This window comes from Oryzias latipes, chromosome 23, assembly GCF_053564925.1.
Source record: "Oryzias latipes strain Hd-rR chromosome 23, Olatipes_Hd-rR_3.1".
NCBI lineage: Eukaryota > Metazoa > Chordata > Actinopteri > Beloniformes > Adrianichthyidae > Oryzias > Oryzias latipes.
Window position 1 is genome coordinate 23,646,955 of NC_136259.1, and position 17,890 is coordinate 23,664,844.

At 40.2% G+C, this 17,890-nt stretch overlaps 1 protein-coding gene across 2 annotated transcripts; it reads left to right on the forward strand.

Annotated features, from left to right (window-relative positions):
- The first annotated feature begins 1,720 nt into the window (after positions 1-1,720).
- On the forward strand, positions 1,721-17,711 carry tmem110l (transmembrane protein 110, like). Of its 2 annotated transcripts, XR_013653572.1 has the most exons (10): positions 1,721-1,755; positions 2,599-2,973; positions 7,482-7,530; positions 7,616-7,711; positions 7,784-7,905; positions 8,240-8,352; positions 11,289-11,372; positions 11,449-11,577; positions 15,946-17,135; positions 17,320-17,711. XR_013653572.1 is itself a non-coding variant. In XM_004083222.5 (9 exons), the coding sequence occupies exons 2-9, from the start codon at positions 2,778-2,780 to the stop codon at positions 16,069-16,071; spliced, it is 915 nt and encodes a 304-aa protein (XP_004083270.1). In that variant the 5' UTR covers positions 1,721-1,755; positions 2,599-2,777; the 3' UTR covers positions 16,072-17,711. The 2 variants fall into 2 exon arrangements, 1 of the variants encoding a protein (XP_004083270.1); XM_004083222.5 differs by having other exon boundaries at positions 15,946-17,711.
- The last annotated feature ends 179 nt before the right edge of the window (positions 17,712-17,890 follow it).

The window sequence follows — 17,890 nt, forward strand, 5'->3', positions numbered from 1 at the left end:
CAACCAACCTCCCCCCACAATAATAAGTCTCCATAGCTCTTTTTAGTTGCTTTTTTCTTTCTTTATCATTTTATGTAACAAATTATTTTCTTCTTTTTCTTTAGCTAATTTGAAACTGGTTATTTTTTTATCACTTGAGCATTAATCATTCAAAAATATTTGAATATTTCGAGTCGAAATGGTTCTTCTGAGTTTATATTTGACATGAAATTGTTTTGAGGGAATTTCCTTGTTTCAAGTTTCGCCAGTGATCACTGGAAACCAACAGAATGGTAATAAGGAAGTAAAAAATGAGGCGATGCAGTCTCTGCATTCCAGAAGAATCAGTAAAAGCAGCTTTATCTCCCCCCTGCTTTTATCACCCAACTGCATGCAACTGTCAACTTTCTGGGCGTTTCGCAGAATTCTGCAGCATTTCTCAGCAGTCAACAGTATCCTCTAGTGGCAGCTGCGTCTCACATCAGCTCTGACAGGCAAACATGTTCATATTCATGGACATTCGGGTGCTGCAGGAGACATGTGTGCAGGAAAGAACAACTTTCAGGGAGAAATCTGGAATTTACAAACAGAAAAAAACCCAAAAAGCAACAGAGGAGGTTGGCTGGGAGAGTGTTTACAGGTCATGAGGAAATTAAGGCGAGTTCCTCTTCAAGCGTATAGAAGTTTGTCATTGACCTTTGGAACAGTGAGCTTTGTTTGTACAAAAACATTGACTCGTTCTGCACAGGAGCCGAGGTTGCTTTTTTAGAATTGGAATAAGATATTTTGCAAAAGTCAGGACAAGACAAAAAAAAAGTTCCATGTGAGAGTTATTTGGTTAACTCTCACAGCAAAGAGTCAAATTGGAATTTAGAAAGTAGAAAAATAATTTTAGGAAGCTTCATAATATCTGATTATGTGGATGGAAAAGCTTGGATGGAAGAATGAAAGGAAGAGTTCTATAAAGATATCCTCCATTCAGCAAAAAATAACAGACATTCTCTCTTATAGTGATTTTCAAGGCTGTAAAAAACTTAGAAAGTATATTTTTCTTAACCTCCTGGCTACAAGCAATGCAAATAGATGGCTTTTTTAAAACCTGAATATAACCCACACACTTCTAAATTAACTCATTTTGGAGGAGATTTGGGGCTTTTCAAATGTGAAGCAGCCGGGCTCTGGGATTTGTAGTTTTTACGTGATTGAAATTCATGCATTCAGGAGGTTTTTAGTTCAATTTTGCAGTGATGCCAATAACAGTAATATATTAGATTCTCGTCTTTCAAAACAAATGTGATCAAAAAACCACTGACTGAGTGTGACGCACCATCCACGATGTTTAAACACTTCCACTGTTTTGTACTTTTGACTTACCAAAGTTGTTTTGTGACAGACATTTTTCCTAACTTTTAAGAAACACTAACAACTTCTTTCACATGAGTATCTTGTTCGAAAATTTTAGTGGGACTCAAATTAAAGTCTGAAAAACTAAGACCTTCAAGCAGCAATTTGGGGCTTTATTTTTTTATTTTTTTAAAACTTTTATGCAATTCCGTAGTTGCACTGTTGTGTCGTTCGTGGAAAAAGAACCGGATCGAGGCGCGCGTGCCGCACCACAGCCTCACGAGGAACAGATGGCTGCGGCGCGCGCCGTGTTCCATTAATCTGCCTTTTGGAGCGCGCAGGGAACAAGATTAACCGCGTGCGCATGTCACGTGTGAACCGAGCGCGAGCTCGCAGCTTCTCCTAAAGGGAGGACGGTCATCTCGGTCTATGGTGGGTGGTTACAGCGGCTTCTTTTGGATTTTAAATTACTAGTACAAAAAAGACATTAAAAAAACGAGGACAGCTCTGTGCAAAGATCAATGATCATGAAGAATGTCTAACGTTTAGTTTTGGTCATTTTGTAGGAAGTTAATATTCATCCGCTCTGATGAACAATGTGTTTTGGGTTAATTATTAAAAACTAAAGTCATTAATCTGCAAAGACAAAGATGTTCAAGATTGTTAAAATAATAAATTAGGGTATGTATGACAACAAGGCACTAGAAACCTGATTCGTTTATAATACTCTATAATAATCCATAACATGTTTATTGACGGATTCCTTCTTCGCCTCTCCCACAGAGGCAGCAACTCCAAAAATATTTTAAATTTGAAAAAAAAGGACTTCATTCCTCGTCAGAGAATCACTGTGATTGACAGACTCGATTGACAGGACAATAACAAGGTGTCAGGTGTTGGGACTTTTCAAAATAAAGCTGTCCAACATGAGAATCATGAGAAAGTGCGGGCATATCGTGTTTCTGCGCCTTTTTTAGAAGAGGAAAAATATTCACGTCACTGTATTCAATAGTAACGACTGCAGTGTAATTATCTGCATTTTCTGTTAAACAGCTTTTAGTAAAATAAATAAATTCAGTCCAACGTTACATATTTAAAAAACATTTTTTCATTTAGTTCTTCATTTTTCCCCCGAAACTAAGCTTCATATTTTTAATAGATTAAATCGATTACATTTTGTAAGAAAATGCCAGCCTTTAGTGGTTGTGTCAGTTAGTTCTTTTATTTTGTAAATCCAGTCATCGGAAGTGGAGCTCCTTGTTTTTGTTTCTTCAGTGGACGTGGATTTTTGATGCGAGTCCGATGATCGACCCTTTCCTCCACCGAGGAATCACGAGATGTAGCAGCCAGAAACACCTTTTAACGACGTCGGGATTTGGACATTTAGCGGAAGCACGAGGCAAAGAAGAAGAAGAAGAAGTGCTCTTCTTATTCCCGGTTTTTGTGTCAACATCATGGAAATGATGGGGGTGGGATACAGCGGACTTTTCTTGGCCAGACGGGTTCTGGACAGTTCTCCTTTGGAGGTCACGAACATGTCCGACATTGACGACGCCGGTCCTCACGGCTGCGATAACGGAGCTCTGACGGACAGGTTCGGGGTTCTGATCCAGGGACTGCTGGCCGTCGTCGCCTTCAGCACTCTGATGTGTGAGTAAAGTCCGCAATGTATGGAAGGCTTAACCGGTCCAGATTTACGCCGCTTTGACTAAAATGAATAAATAAAAAAATAAAATAAATAAATAAATAATTAAATAAAAACTCAAGTCAGTACCCAATGGCCAAATTCTGACATTATTAGCAAATATATTAATTTTAAATTAAAGTACACATCTGTATAAGCGTTCGGTAGCAAAATATGGACATTTAAAACAAAAACATAGCTGTGAATTAGTTATTTAGTTGCTAGTACTATGTATTTGGAATATTATTTATCTTCTAAACCCGTTTTTGTGCCTTTCGGGGTCACGGGGCTGCTGGAGCCTACGTGGGTGAAGGTCCTGACAGACAGGTCACCAGTCTGTGGCAGTACTTACAACACTATATAGGGCAATCGCCATTTTGCAAATAATTTCAACTCGAGTGCCCTAGAAATCCCCCAGAAGTCTGTACGTGAAACCAGTGTGCATCAATGTTCACTACATTGGCAAATATCAGTGACGTGCAGTCAGGAGAGGCAGCTGACGCTGTGCCTAACCTGTCATTGTGGGAAGAAAAGAGAAAAAATAAATTCAATTATTACATTTAATCAGTAATTTGTGCTTTGCAGTCATTTTCCATTTAAATTGACCATTTTGGGGTGTTTTTTCTTTTCAAAATCGCTGAATTTCCGCATTTGCCATTCAGATACTAAGAAGTGACGTGCGATGAGGCACCAGCCCGCTGAGCCTCACCTTGGATTGCGCAATACCTATGCAGTCAGACGGTACTGCTGTCTCTCTGTATGTCGGTTCAATCACTTGTACTATATGAGCTGAGTTTACATAATTTAGCAGATGTATATGATGTACAGTGTTTGTTTTTATAAATAACTGTATGTGAGGGACGTGTTTCTTGTGCTGAGCGCTAAACGCCGGCAAAAAAGCAGTAGTGGATGGGATTTTGGCTTCTTGGAGTCAAAAACACCAGGGGGGAGGGGCAGCTCAGTCCAGTTCCCATTTACAGTCAATGGTCTGAATCCAAAATCCAGTCCCTGGAAGCCTCTCAGAAAAACTAGTGTGTATTACTGCCCACGTTGTAGATTGGTAAATATAGACCACAATGCATTGTGTTTAAAAGATTTGTCATCGGAAAAAATGGATGTACATTTATTTTTTTAAGTCATTCAAGATTTCATTGAGTTCATAAATAGATAATATAAAATGTTCGTATTTATTAGGTTTTTGTTCGGCTGGTGGGTGATGTCATATTCACCATTTAAAGAAATAGTGGTGAATATGTGTCTAAATTGTGTTAAAATTCAGGGGACTGGATAGTCTTTTAGGTGAGCAGTGAGGATAATTTGGACAAAGTCAAAGTCTGTTTAGAATTCTTCGTCAGGTAACCTAATTTTTTGTGTTTTTTTACCCTGACCAGTTGAGTTATTGATCAGAGTGAAGGGACTATTGCTCAATGTGTCCCCCTCTCCAAACAAAGATTGTTTATTTCAACATAACCTTAAACTAAACTAAACTCAGACAAACTACTGCAACTGTGGCCCAAATGGAGCATTGGAATGAAAAATGTACCGGTGTGGCCAAGGCCTTACTGAATAGCAGGTAATCAGAATGACTAATACAGATGTTCAATGTGTTAGCTCTCTTTTTTTTAAATAATTATTAAGTTAAAACAAAAACAATTAAATTATCATTTTTTAAAAATCTGCATTTCTTGTCATTTTTCCACAGACTCTATAGGCATTTTCACTTTCAGATCAAACAAATTTCAAATAATTTCTCGATTTTTTAACTGTATTAGAAATGGATGTAGTGTTTAATTCAAAAAATAAGAATCTTATTGAACATTTTTAAACATATTTGGTTTTCTGATTTTTGCTGTGATAAACTGACAACCTGTCGCGGGTGAAACCCGCCTTTGCACAATGGCAGCTGGGATAGGCTCCAGCAGCCCTGTGCCCCCAAAAGGGATTAAGCGGGTTTGGAAGATGGATGGAGGATTTTTGGTCAGAACAATTTTCTCCGACAAGAGTTTTTTCTGTGAAAAAGGACACCCCCATTATGCATAGTGGGAGGATAAAAGGGTATCATTGAGACATACTCAATTTTACATTTATTTAGCCACACTGAGGCTAAAATTATCCTATTTACATTATTACAAAATTACAAAAATGTGTAATATCCGAATAATCTCTAGAAACGATAGGGATTGTCAGACCTCCTGACACTTGGTATATGTTTGTATTTTGGGCTTTAAGAGGTTATTGTCTGCTTTGTTTTGCTAAAGCTGATCCCTTCACGGTGTGGATTTAATCAGGTTTAACAACGGCTCCCGACTCCATGAATATCGGGGATTGCGTGTCAGCTAACCTGGAGAACGTCGACCACATCTTCAGTGTTAGGTTCACTGTCCTGCCGTTGTTACCAGTTTCCTGCGGCACCACAGAGCTGTTTGAAAGCAGTGTTAAAGGTCATTGCAATGATGGTGATTTCATCACCGAATCAATCAGCTGGGTTCACTCTCAGAGGATCTTCAGAGCACTAATGTGCTGCAGGGCCTTAAAGAGGAGAGACAGCAATGCAGCCTAATCTACCCTCAGTTACTTATTGGTGAAAGAATCAATAACCCCCCCCGTTCGGTTCTCAGGGTGCAATTAGGTGTCATTGTTGGACAGAGCTCCATTAATCTGCTTCATCTGTGACGTGGAGCATTCAGAGTTCTAAAGTTATCACCGCGGCAGAGCAGATTGGTTCAGGCAGATGTTTTATTCCTTCAACTGCATTGGAGGAGTTCAGCCGCTGGCTGGACATGTATGGATCACGCCAGATTTCACATGTTGAAGGCGCCATTTCAGTTTGCTTGTGTGTCCTACTTAAGGAAAACACTGAGAGGAAAATGAAGCCAGGAAGCTACAAAAACACGTTTGAAAAAGGATTTATGCAACAAGGCTTTGAATTTAAAGATTACTTTTAAATGAAAAATAAATTTCTTACAACATATTGAAAAGCACGGTGGCAGGAGGTTCATTATTTATAGCCGTTTAGCTGCTTTGGAAGCTGGGTTACCGTTCAGTTTGTATGCAGATGATTCTAAACTCTTGCTCCATTTTAAGCTTTACTTACGTAATGGGCGTCGACCCGTACAGGTGCTTCAGGTGTTTGGTTTGTCTGGGTCCGTGGAGGGTCATAGAGGGTCATAGAGGGTCATAGAGGGTCATATGCATCTTAAGTGGAGCGCAGATGTGTCTTACAGTTCCCTTTGATTGACAAGGTCTGCAGCCAATCAGGACGCAGAACACAATGCACTGTGAAAAATAAAGGAATAAGTCAAATAAAAAAATCATTCAAAATTTCACAAACAAAATCTGCAAAACAGTGAGACCACAAAAAGTGAACTAAGTATTAGCCAGGTACCACTGTATCTCTATTGTTGCCATGGTAACAATAATTACATGGCGTGTTCAGCTTTTAAGCTTGAATAGTTTTATGTGGAATAAATAATTTATGAGAACCTTGGCAGTGTTAGACCTGATTAGAAGTGGAGATTTGTTTTTCAGAGGTAAAAGTCTTAAAGACTCACTCCGATCATCGTTTGATCTATTTCCCCAGTGGTCTTTTAACCAAGACGATGCAGTTTTGGGCCAAAAGCAAAATAAAACAAAAATGTTGTGTTTTTTAGAACATAGTTCAATGGAAATTCACCTCTGATTTGTAGTTTCCCTCTTTCCCCTCCCTGTTGCTGAGAGTTTTCTGTTTACATCCTCTCCTTCTAGCTTACAGCCCCTCACATTCCTAGTGGAACAGAAACGGCGAGCAAAACTGGCAGACGGATGGATCTATTGGTCTACAGGTGGATGCATCAGAAGGGGGTGGAGAAGGGAGCTTGTGGCCCCGCCCAGCTTATGTTTTTACGTCACAAATACAATCTTTTTTTACAATTTTTTTGAATCAGCTCTTGATTAACAAGAAATAGTCAGAAATGCAATTTTGAACTTAATTTTCTCTATAATAGACCTCCAACATGTCAAACAAAAGTCTTTAAATCTTCAGTCTCACAGTTTCTGTTGTGGATTCAAAGGGTGAATGGTATGAAGGTCACCATGACAATAAGTTCTTTAGACTAAAAGAAAGGTGCATTTTGCTTTTTCCAGCGATAATCAAAGTATTTTGAAATCCCATCCTCCTTTGAAAGCTTCTTTTATGTGTGCAAACGTCAGCAGGAGGTCTCATCATGTTTTCACATGTCAAGTCACATTCCCCGTCCTTGTGAGATCCGGGGATTCGGGAACAGTGGGCGCCTGTTGAAGCTAAGTCTTTGGGACATAATGGAGGTGTTGTGGCAGAATGAAACCAGGACGACGTGTTGGCGAGTTTTTATTTGTCCTCTCTGCCCTGCTGCTCTGCTGATAGATGAGGTTTAATTTGAGGTCAAACTATGTCGTGTCACTGCTTCTCCCTGCTAACTGCCGCCATCCATTTAACTGTGTGGACTTGTGTTTGCAGTGAAGCGCTTTCGGGAGCCTTTGGGGATCAGGAGACCGTGGAGGATCTGGTCAGGAAATGGCTTCTTCTTTTTCTTTCAAAAATGTACAACAAACAAACAAACAAAGAATAATCTGAAGTTTTATCTTTTCCAGGCTTTTTGATACGTCCAAACAAGCCATCGGCGCTTTGTTCATCCACTTTGCCAATGTTTTCCTGTCCACACTCACCAAAGAGGACCCCTGCTCGCTGTGAGTTCTATGCATTTAGTGTGAGATATGCAGCAGCATCTCAGGTCAACTAAATATCTTCATTCGCTGTAGGTACCTGATCAATTTTGTGCTGGACGCCTGTCTGGGCATGCTGGTCATCTGGCTGGCTGTCAAGTTGGTGTCAAATCTGGTGGAGGTCAAGCAGTGGACCCTGCTGAGGTTTGGAGAATATGGTGAGAAGCTTTTGAACAAAAACCTTTTCCCAGACCAGAAAAATGATGAGATGTAGATGTGATGTCTGCCACTAGAGGGAGCTGTTGTTCCTTTAAGACACATTGGAAGAAACCCAAAATCTCCAGCTGCAGCCGGGTCTGGAAAAGATTCGCCGTGGCTTCCCTCCCTTTTTGTTTTGTTCTTGACTTTTCTGTGTGATTAAAAGAAATGTAACCCAAACAAAGCCAACAGATGGTGAAATCATTCAGAGACTTGGAGTGTGTTTGCTTGTTTCTTAAAATGTCATCAAGATTTATTGGTTTAAATATTTCCCCACCTTGTTGTCCCCCACAGGTGACCCTCCCCAGGCTGCGCCGTGGCTCGCTCAGTGTGGCATCTACCTGCTCATCATGGTGCTGGAAAAAGGTGTGGTCACCCTGGTGCTGCTCATCCCAGGATGGTCCCAGGTGAGAATAGGTGAAAGAGTAAACGTGTGAGCACTTTTCAGAAGTGGATGCCTGTAAGTTGATAGGACGTGGCTGTAAGGCCTTAGCACCTGTACAGGTGTTGTGGGTTTTTGAGTTGGCTGGTAGGATCATAGAGAGAGGAGGGAGTGGAGGTGTGTCTTGCCGTTCCCTTGAGGCACGAAGGCCCCTGTTAGGAGCATCATGAGAATGGAACTGACCATTGCTGTGTGTGTGTTGCAAGTGTATTGTGAAGTATATTTAAGGCTGTGATGCGCGTGCAAAGACGTACGGAGTTCTAGAGCGCACTATTAGCACATGGTGTTCCCACTCGACTGTTGCTACCCGACACAAGGGCACAAACTCACAGTTGGAAGAGTCTTGGATGGGAAATATTGATGCGGTACAAATCTGGTGAATCTCGCTCCAGGCTTTTTCTTTCACAGCTCTATTCCGATAAATGAAAGACTTGGTGTCATAGAATTCCAGCCGGACACGAACAGCAATAATTACTTGAAAAGGACGCCATCCACACGTCACTACCAAATCCCAGTCCCTGATTGGTCAAAGTTCAGCTGGTTTAACTTTCGACACGCCATCAATAGCACAAAAATGAGTCTGTGCACAAATGCCGCACACAAGGAGCACGCACCTAACATGTGACCAGCACTACTGGGATTCTTGCACAGTGGGCAGGATTTGGGGGGGTCGTATCAGGTAGCAGAATCTACGCCTGCAACTCACCTACTTCAACCTTACTTGTTGTCCAAGTGTTCACTTCAACCTGCGGGTCCCATAAAGTTTTGCCCATTTTCCACCCGCGGGCGGCCCGTGCCCACCCGTAAGGGCAGTTGGGACTAAGGCAAAAGCTAATCTTGATGGAATTAGCCCTGTTTTTACTGTAATACAGTGATCCCTCGCTATAACACGTTTTACTTTTCACGGTTTCGCTACTTCACGGATTTGCATCGTGCATTGTGTTCTGCATTTCTCCCGTTTTTTCCAATTACTCGGGTCGCGGTTAAAATTATTATTTGACAGTACAGTACAGAAGTTATTTGTTGAAAAAGCGTTTCTAAAGTACTTTGATTTGTGAACCAAATGCTTGAGCCTGTAAAATGGTTTGTTCTTTCTTTTCAATGTATAATAGAGTATTTAATTGTATAATAATTGTAAAAAAATAGAGGTTTCTACTTAACGGATTTTGCCCATCACGGGTTCTTTTTGGAAAACAAGGGTTTACTGTATAAGACATTGGTGACCAAAACGGCAAACTCGTTGATGGAAACTCACAACCTTGTTCTCTGGATTTTTGTTCCTTCTTTTTCACTTTTAGAATGAAAGAAAAGACTTCAAAGAAAATGTGTTCTTTGAAATGGATTGATCTTTGTGCAAACACTGAGGCGAAGAAAAACCAACGCTGTGTTGAGTTTTGACATTTCCATGGCAACGAGCGATTTATTTGTTTACTCTTTTTATTGCTCGGAGACCCGATTTCCTTTGTTTTAATAAGTCTTTTCTTTACAAAGTCTATTTGACTTTTTGAAAAATACATTTTGCTTCTCAGATTTTGGCAGTTTTTTAGTTAATTTTACTTTGGTAATTGAAAAAGTGAAACATGGTCTGTTTGAACATGGTTTGAAGGTTTGAACATGGTCAAACCTTGCATACCAGGAGTTTTTTTTTCGTTTTAAAACATCCATCCATCTTCTCCTGCTTATCCGGAGCCGGGTCACAAGGGCAGCAGCAAATCAACCCGGTGGGACACTCCCAAAAATACCACCCAATGTCAGCCTTAAGGGTGGTTGTTTTCCCATCTACAGTTTTCACAACCGCTTAAAACACAATTAGATATTTTTTTCACATTGTGAATAAAACAAACCACAGAAATTCGCCTCTCAACAGAAAGAAATGCGGACCTGTGTTTTTCCGGAAGACATTTTGGAAATATTTGTTTTGAAAATGGATGATTTCATGATTTGAGTCACAATCAATTTTTAATTTAACGTCAGAGACGAAATCTAGTTTGAGCTGGTTGTGAAAGAGTTTTTAGCAGAACAAAGAGACAAAAAGGTTTAAAATGTTCATGGTTACATTTCAAATAGACACTAAAGCTATTTTTCTCCGCAGAAATAGGCCTAGGCCCTTTACATTGGGAGTTGGGTCATCTAGACCCACTAGACAGTGGCTGAACTTTTTTCTTCAATGATTTGTGATCTTCACTGGTGTCCATGGATTACATGAAACCTTTCCACCTTTATCCACCTTTGTCATGGTAGGGAGAACACGTCAATGGTCATCTTGACCCCATTGGATAGCACAAGGGTTAAGTGTTTCAGCTTCACCGTCTACGGCAGAAGCTGCACCTGACTGACAGACGCTTTCAGGACGCTTACTTCCCCGTCTGTGACCCAGTTTGATGACTTGCTGTACCGCACAAGGAAATGCTTTTTATTGTCGCGATGTAAATAAGGAAGAAATGAAGTTCAGGAGGAGAACAAACATTAACGATCAGCTTCTCCTCTGTAGTGGTTTTGGACTCCACCCACTGAGTCCCTGATTGGTTGACCTGATGTGTCGTCTTTGCCAAAGGTCAGATGTATGAACTGTCAAAGCACTGCGATGCCCAAAGATTTGAATGAGGAAATACTCAGAAATGCAGTTCGAAGATTAATGTTCTGTGCATATCCGTCCTCTATCATAACAAGAACAAGTTAAAAACACTGAAAACATTATTTTTTTATTGGAGCGGGTCTTTATATCTGGTAATGACTTCTGGCATTTTTAGCGACTTTACTGTCTAATCTAGAAAAAGGCTTGTAAATTAGATAAAAATACATGTTTCTATTGTTCTGTGTGAATGTTTCACCTAAATTAAAAGAGGAGATAGCCAAAAGGATTTTATTTTTCTAAATGACCTGGTTGCTTTCACTCTTCAGCTGCAGGAGGTGCTGCTGAGCTACATCGCTAACCCTCAGTTGGAGCTGGCGCTGGTCATGCTCATCGTGCCCTTCATCGTGAACGTGAGTTTCAACCCGCAGGTGGAGTTGCTCCTCCTCTCCTGCAGGCGCTGACTCGTCTGTTTGGCTCTTTCTTCAGTCCATCATGTTCTGGGTGGTGGACAGCCTGACCATGAGGAAGTACAAGACCGTGAGCCTGGATGACGCCTGCGGCTGTCCGGTGATGGGGGCCGACTCCCTGCCTCCAGGGAGCAGTGAGGAGACACGGGTGAGGGGTTTTCAACTTCCTTTAGTTCAAAAAATGAAATTCTTTTTAAAGTTGCTCTAAACCGCATTTATGCAGTTTAACAAACCAAACCTAAAAAAAGTTCTGTAGCGTCTGTCTGTCTTTGATGCTTCTATGGTTACCATGGTTACAGGTCACAAAGTTCTGAAGGCAGAGTGATTGATGCTTCTATGGTTACCATGGTTACAGGTCACAAAGTTCTGAAGGCAGAGTGATTGATGCTTCTATGGTTACCATGGTTACAGGTCACAAAGTTCTGAAGGCAGAGTCATTGATGCTTCTATGGTTACTATGGTTACAAGTCACAAAGTTCTGAAGCAGAGTCATTGATGCTTCTATGGTTACCATGGTTACAGGTCACAAAGTTCTGAAGGCAGAGTCATTGATGCTTCCATGGTTACCATGGTTACAAGTCACAAAGTTCTGAAGGCAGAGTCATTGATGCTTCTATGGTTACCATGGTTACAGGTCACAAAGTTCTGAAGGCAGAGTCATTGATGCTTCCATGGTTACCATGGTTACAGGTCACAAAGTTCTGAAGGCAGAGTCATTGATGCTTCTATGGTTACCATGGTTACAGGTCACAAAGTTCTGAAGGCAGGGTCATTGATGCTTCTATGGTTACCATGGTTACAAGTCACAAAGTTCTGAAGGCAGTCATTGATGCTTCTATGGTTACCATGGTTACAGGTCACAAAGTTCTGAAGGCAGAGTCATTGATGCTTCTATGGTTACCATGGTTACAGGTCACAAAGTTCTGAGGGCAGAGTCATTGATGCTTCTATGGTTACCATGGTTACAGGTCGCAAAGTTCTGAGGGCAGAGTCATTGATGCTTCGATGGTTACCATGGTTACAGGTCACAAAGTTCTGAAGGCAGAGTCATTGATGCTTCTATGGTTACCATGGTTACAGGTCACAAAGTTCTGAAGACAGATTCATTGATGCTTCTATGGTTACCATGGTTACAGGTCGCAAAGTTCTGAAGGCAGAGTCATTGATGCTTCTATGGTTACCATGGTTACAGGTCGCAAAGTTCTGAAAGCAGAGATGAAGCAGAACAGGGCAGGATTTTAAAGTCCAAAATTCTACTAAAATCAACTTTTCTTGAAAGTTTTTGGAATCTAAAACATCTAGCTTCACTGCAAACAATTGTTTGCCATAAAAAAAGTTTTAAAATGTTTTATTAAATATAGAAAAGGTCAACTTAAACCAATGAAAGTATGTTCAAAGTATGCTCAACGATTAAATTTGCGATGTATTGTGCAGGCCTAACGGAAAAAAATGGAGCTGCTGTTCTCAGTCCGCATCGCTCGGCCTGTTACAAAAGATCTGATTCTGTGGTGGAGAGTATCTGCCCCCACCTCCTCACTGAATCCCATGTGACCCCCCCCCCCCCCCCCTACTCACTGCTGGGAGGAGCTGCACTAACTGAATTCCCTGCGAATGAGTCTTGGAGTGTGTGACACATCCATTACACCAGTGTTTATTCCACCTCCTCCTCCCTTCTCTCTGCTGGTCGGCTGCCAGGCGCTCATAAATCCAGCCTTCATCGCGGGAAAAAAGTGACATTTAGCCTTTGCTAATGTTCTGGAAAGCATTGTAGAGTATTCGGGGGGGGGCTCTGCAGAGGAATGGGGGGGGGGGGGGGGGCAAGCACGATGATAAAAACATTTTTTTACTCAAAATCTTCAACTGTAAACACAGTTTTTACCACCACCACAAAATCCTTACAGATTAATGATCAATAAATCCTGAGCTGTGACAAAAAAAATCGTCTTTTTCAGGATAAATTCGGGTTTTAGTTTGTGTTTTTATCTGCATGTCGGTTCATCACACAAATAAAAATTGGTATTCAGTGTTTCCTGCCAGTCCATCTTTCTCAGTCTCACTGTTTGGGGATTATTTTTGGGACAATTTTCCATGTTATTTTTGTTTTGGGTCCTGATTGGCTGCAGATCTCCCCTGTCCTGCATCTCCTGTAGAGAATGCGCTCGGTTCGTTAAAAAAACACTCAAAAATCCAAGTTTAAGCTTAATTTTCTACATATTTGTCCTCCATCATGAGAAAAATGCGACGAGAACCAAAAACACCATCCTCATCTGAGTCTTTTTATAGCTTTCAGGTGGAAACATGTCAGCGACTGTAACTCTTTTCCTGTTCAGATCCTTTTGCTGCTTCACTTCGTCAAACAGCTTCTGTTGACGGGTTTTCATGATTGAAAAGGTCTGACGGCGTTCGGGTGGGGCAACAGGCTCAGGCTTCCAGCAGCGTTGTGGTTTTAGCTTCTTCTCTTCACAACTGTGTTTCATTTTCTAGCTGTAACCTGTTACTCCACAATATTGCAAGTTTGACTGCAACTTCAATCTTCTCCTGAATGCCAAATTGTTCATAAATTAGGATTTATGTATAATCCACCATATGCTTGTACTTTGTTTCCATCTGAATTGGCTAATCCTAAATTGATATCAGATGGTTTTGACACTTCCATGTTTGTAATTCTTGTGCTATCCTAGGCACTTTAACATTGGGAGTTGGGTCATCTAGACCAGTGTTTTTAAACCAGTGTGCCACGGCACACTAGTGGGAGATGGTCAAGTGTGCCGTGGGAAATTGCCCTCATTAACTGATTTAACAACATTTTTCATCTCCAGGATTTCAGTTCTTTGTTCATCCCTACAGGCCCTGATAAAACACTAAGAAATTGGGAATATGAAAGATCGTAAAATACTTTCTTCTTTGTGTTTATTTGATTCTATTAAATACATTTTGATAAGAATGACGATACCACGATTTAGCCGCAGCTTCAGCTGTGTTAGGAAAAGTTCCGCCCCTTTAACTGTCTCCACCAAACATTCTTGGGATCTTAATCACATGTCATCAGTCTGACCAATCAGAAGTGGTTAAAGTTTTCACTTCCTTGTTCTGAATTCTGCCGAAAAAGTCGCTCAGTTCTAAGAAAAATACCAGCTAAAGCTCGTTTTTAGCGGTGTAGTTTTCCACAGAATCCGGTGTCGGACCGTGGAACAAGTGAACAAAACAATGAAGCTCAGAGACGCGAGTCTTTCTGGGTTCGGCGGATTATTGAACTAAATCTCCCATGATGCATTGGGTTAAAAGTGACAGCGTGAGCGTGTCGGCGCACAACGAGTCTCTCCTCTTAACGTCTTGAAACAACAGCGAACACAATTTAAAAAGTTTTTAAATCTTCAAACTTAGCCTTTATTACATCTATTAGAAAAAACAGCTGCAGCTTCCAGCTTTTTCTGCCACAATTATCAAAAAAATGCATGTGAGATCACGGAGGGACTGTGGATCAATACAGACTGGTTTTTTTTTATCCTTTTTTTTTTTGAATGCTGGTGTGCCGCGGGATTTTTGTCAAGGTTAAAGTGTGCCGTGGCTCAAAAAAGGTTGAAAAACACTGATCTAGACCCACTAGACAGTGCTCTGAACCTTTTTTCTTCAATGATTTGTGATCTTCACTGGTGTCCATGGATTACATGAAATCTTTCCACCTTTATCATGGTAGGGAGAACACGTCAATGGTCATCTTGACCCCATAGGATAGCACAAGGGTTACACTTAAGTCTAGTTAAGCCTTAATTAAAGGCCTTAAGCTGCGTTCACAGCGCTCTTGGCATTGCACATTCAAAACTATCGCGTTCACGTCAGTTTTTGGGAATGTGCGTTGGAGGTTAAACCAGTTCAACTTTGTCCTATCAGGGACCTGGATTCTTGGATGCACATCACACCCCCGGTGTGAGTGAAGCTTCAGAGTTGCTGGACTTGGATGACTTTAAACAATGTTTTTAAACTTAAAACCTCACATTAGTTCCACTGAAACTTTCATTTTTCTTCTTATATTAAAACAAATTAGATAAATGATAATTTCTTGGTGGATTTATAAAATGTGGAGAATCCTGAAAATTGCTGCTTGATTAAATTTTTTTCCTTGTGTTTTTTAATCTCACAGTGAAAAAAAACCTTAAGTTATCGACATGTTCTGGATTATTAAATGGAACCAAATTATGAAAAACCTCAACAATGTTCCTGCAGGATCAGATGGGCGGAGCTGCTTTGCCTGAAGTCGACTCCACCTCTTTATTTTGCATATCGCCGCATTCCTCCTAAACGCCGTTAATGGCTTGATAGCTTTCCCATGTGTCGCTGAAATAAAAGGAACCATATGGGAGTTTTCAGCTCTGTATGGTTTTCACATCGGTGGATTTGAGTCCCTGCTGCTTCTGACATATTTCAGCCTCAGGCGAGGAGCTGAGACCCCTCCCAACAGAGCAGCCGATGGCCGCCGTCCGCTTCATCTGAACGCTGACAAAAGCTGGTTTTTCAGGTTCTGCTGATGGTGGAGACGGACACAGATGACGCTTCGGGGGAGGAAGAGGAGCCCGCCGAGGTCGGGGAAGGTCACGTGCAGTTTTCAGGTGGACCCGTGAGGCCCAGCTGGGTGTTGGTGTGAATCCAGGAGAGCAGACTGTCGTCCACGAACAAACATTTCCCTCCGTGGTTGCCTGAAGGTCTTAACGTCGCTGAGATGCCTTCCTCTGCAGAGTTTCTGCTCATCTTTTACATTTTTGTCTCCTTTTCTGTAGGACTTAAAAAAAAACCAGAATCGGTTCAATTTCAACCCACATGTGATTAAATATTGATTTATTTTTGACATTTATAGTCTTTATTTGGTCATAAAAACCCAATTCCCAGAACTGAAGAAATAAACTTGAGGAAAAGTTGAAATTTCAACAGTAAAATTGTGAATTCTTACAATAAACACTTAATAAAATTCGTTATTTAAAGGAAAACGAATGTAATGAATTGATAAAAGTAAGAATCAGTTTGATGAATTGATGTTTTTGAACCCAGGCCTCATCAGAGAAACCTCAAATGTGTGAAGGGAAACCTATGAGTGGCTCAAGGGCTGCAGGGCAGAATCTGACGTTTGGTAAACTGTTCTCTTCTTTTCAGTAAAACTGCCTTTTTAATTAGGATGCTATCAGCGTCATTCCCCTGTGGACCATTGATCTGTTTGTGATTGCTGCGTAGAAAAATGTTTACATTTCCGAAAACGCTCAGGTCAAATGAAATAATTTGTGTTTTCTATGTGGAGCCTTTTTGTTACAAATACCAGGAAAAAGTTCCGGTTTTAAAAGAGCAGGAAAGCCTAAAGGTCACGACACGAAGACTGAACCCTCAGCAGACAAGAAAACATGGAATTTCATCTTTTTTACTCTTTTATTCTTTCATTTTAAAGTGGTATGATTCTGGTTTACACAAACTTAAATTTATATTTCATTTTACATGTTAGATACGGTGTTTAAGGGCTATTTTCTTACATTATATCAGATTTTAAAGTAAAATGTGGTCATTTGCTTTAAGAAATTGAGAACATTTTAAAAAAACAAAGTTTGTTTTACCAAATAAGGATTTTTTTTTTTCTTTTTAATGATTCAAATAAAGAAAAATCAGACCTTTATGTTTCTTTATAAGGTCATTTTGGACTAAAGCGGCAACATTATATATATATATATATATATATATATATATATATATATATATATATATATATATATATGTATGTATGTATATATATATATATATATATATATATATATATATATATATATATATATATATATATATATATACATATATATATATATATATATATATATATATATATATATATATATATATATATATATATATATACATATATATGTTAGCATCATTTTTTTCTTTCTATGTTATAAAAAAGATTTTAATGTCTGTAAACTTTTTCAAATGTTTAAAAATGAACGCAAATGTAAAAGTCCTGAATTGAGCCAAATGTTAAGGCTGCTAAACCTTTAGTATTTAAAACTGCAACTGTTATTTATATTGTTAATATTTTATATTTGGAACCGTTTGTGGAAAATGATCTTTTTTTTGGGTAAAAGAGGTGATTTTGAGGCGTTTTGTTGCACATACAACCACTTACATGTTCTGTATGTTTTTGGATGAACCACATGGTGGCCGTGTGTGTGAGGAGTGGCGTTGCCCGGCAGTGAGCTGGTGCGTGTTGCAGAACCGCTCTGTACTTGAATAAAGATGATTGACACGTGATGAACCTGCGTTTGCTGCTGAATTCCTGCGGCGAGGCAGCCAGATGACAGACGACCTGGACAGAACACACCTGTGGGGGGCGTGGCCCGGAGCCCTGTGACCTCCACCTGATGACAGGGAAGAAGAAGAAGTTGTGTGTTTCACAGCGTGTTAGGTGTGTGTCAAGTCTCCATGGTAAC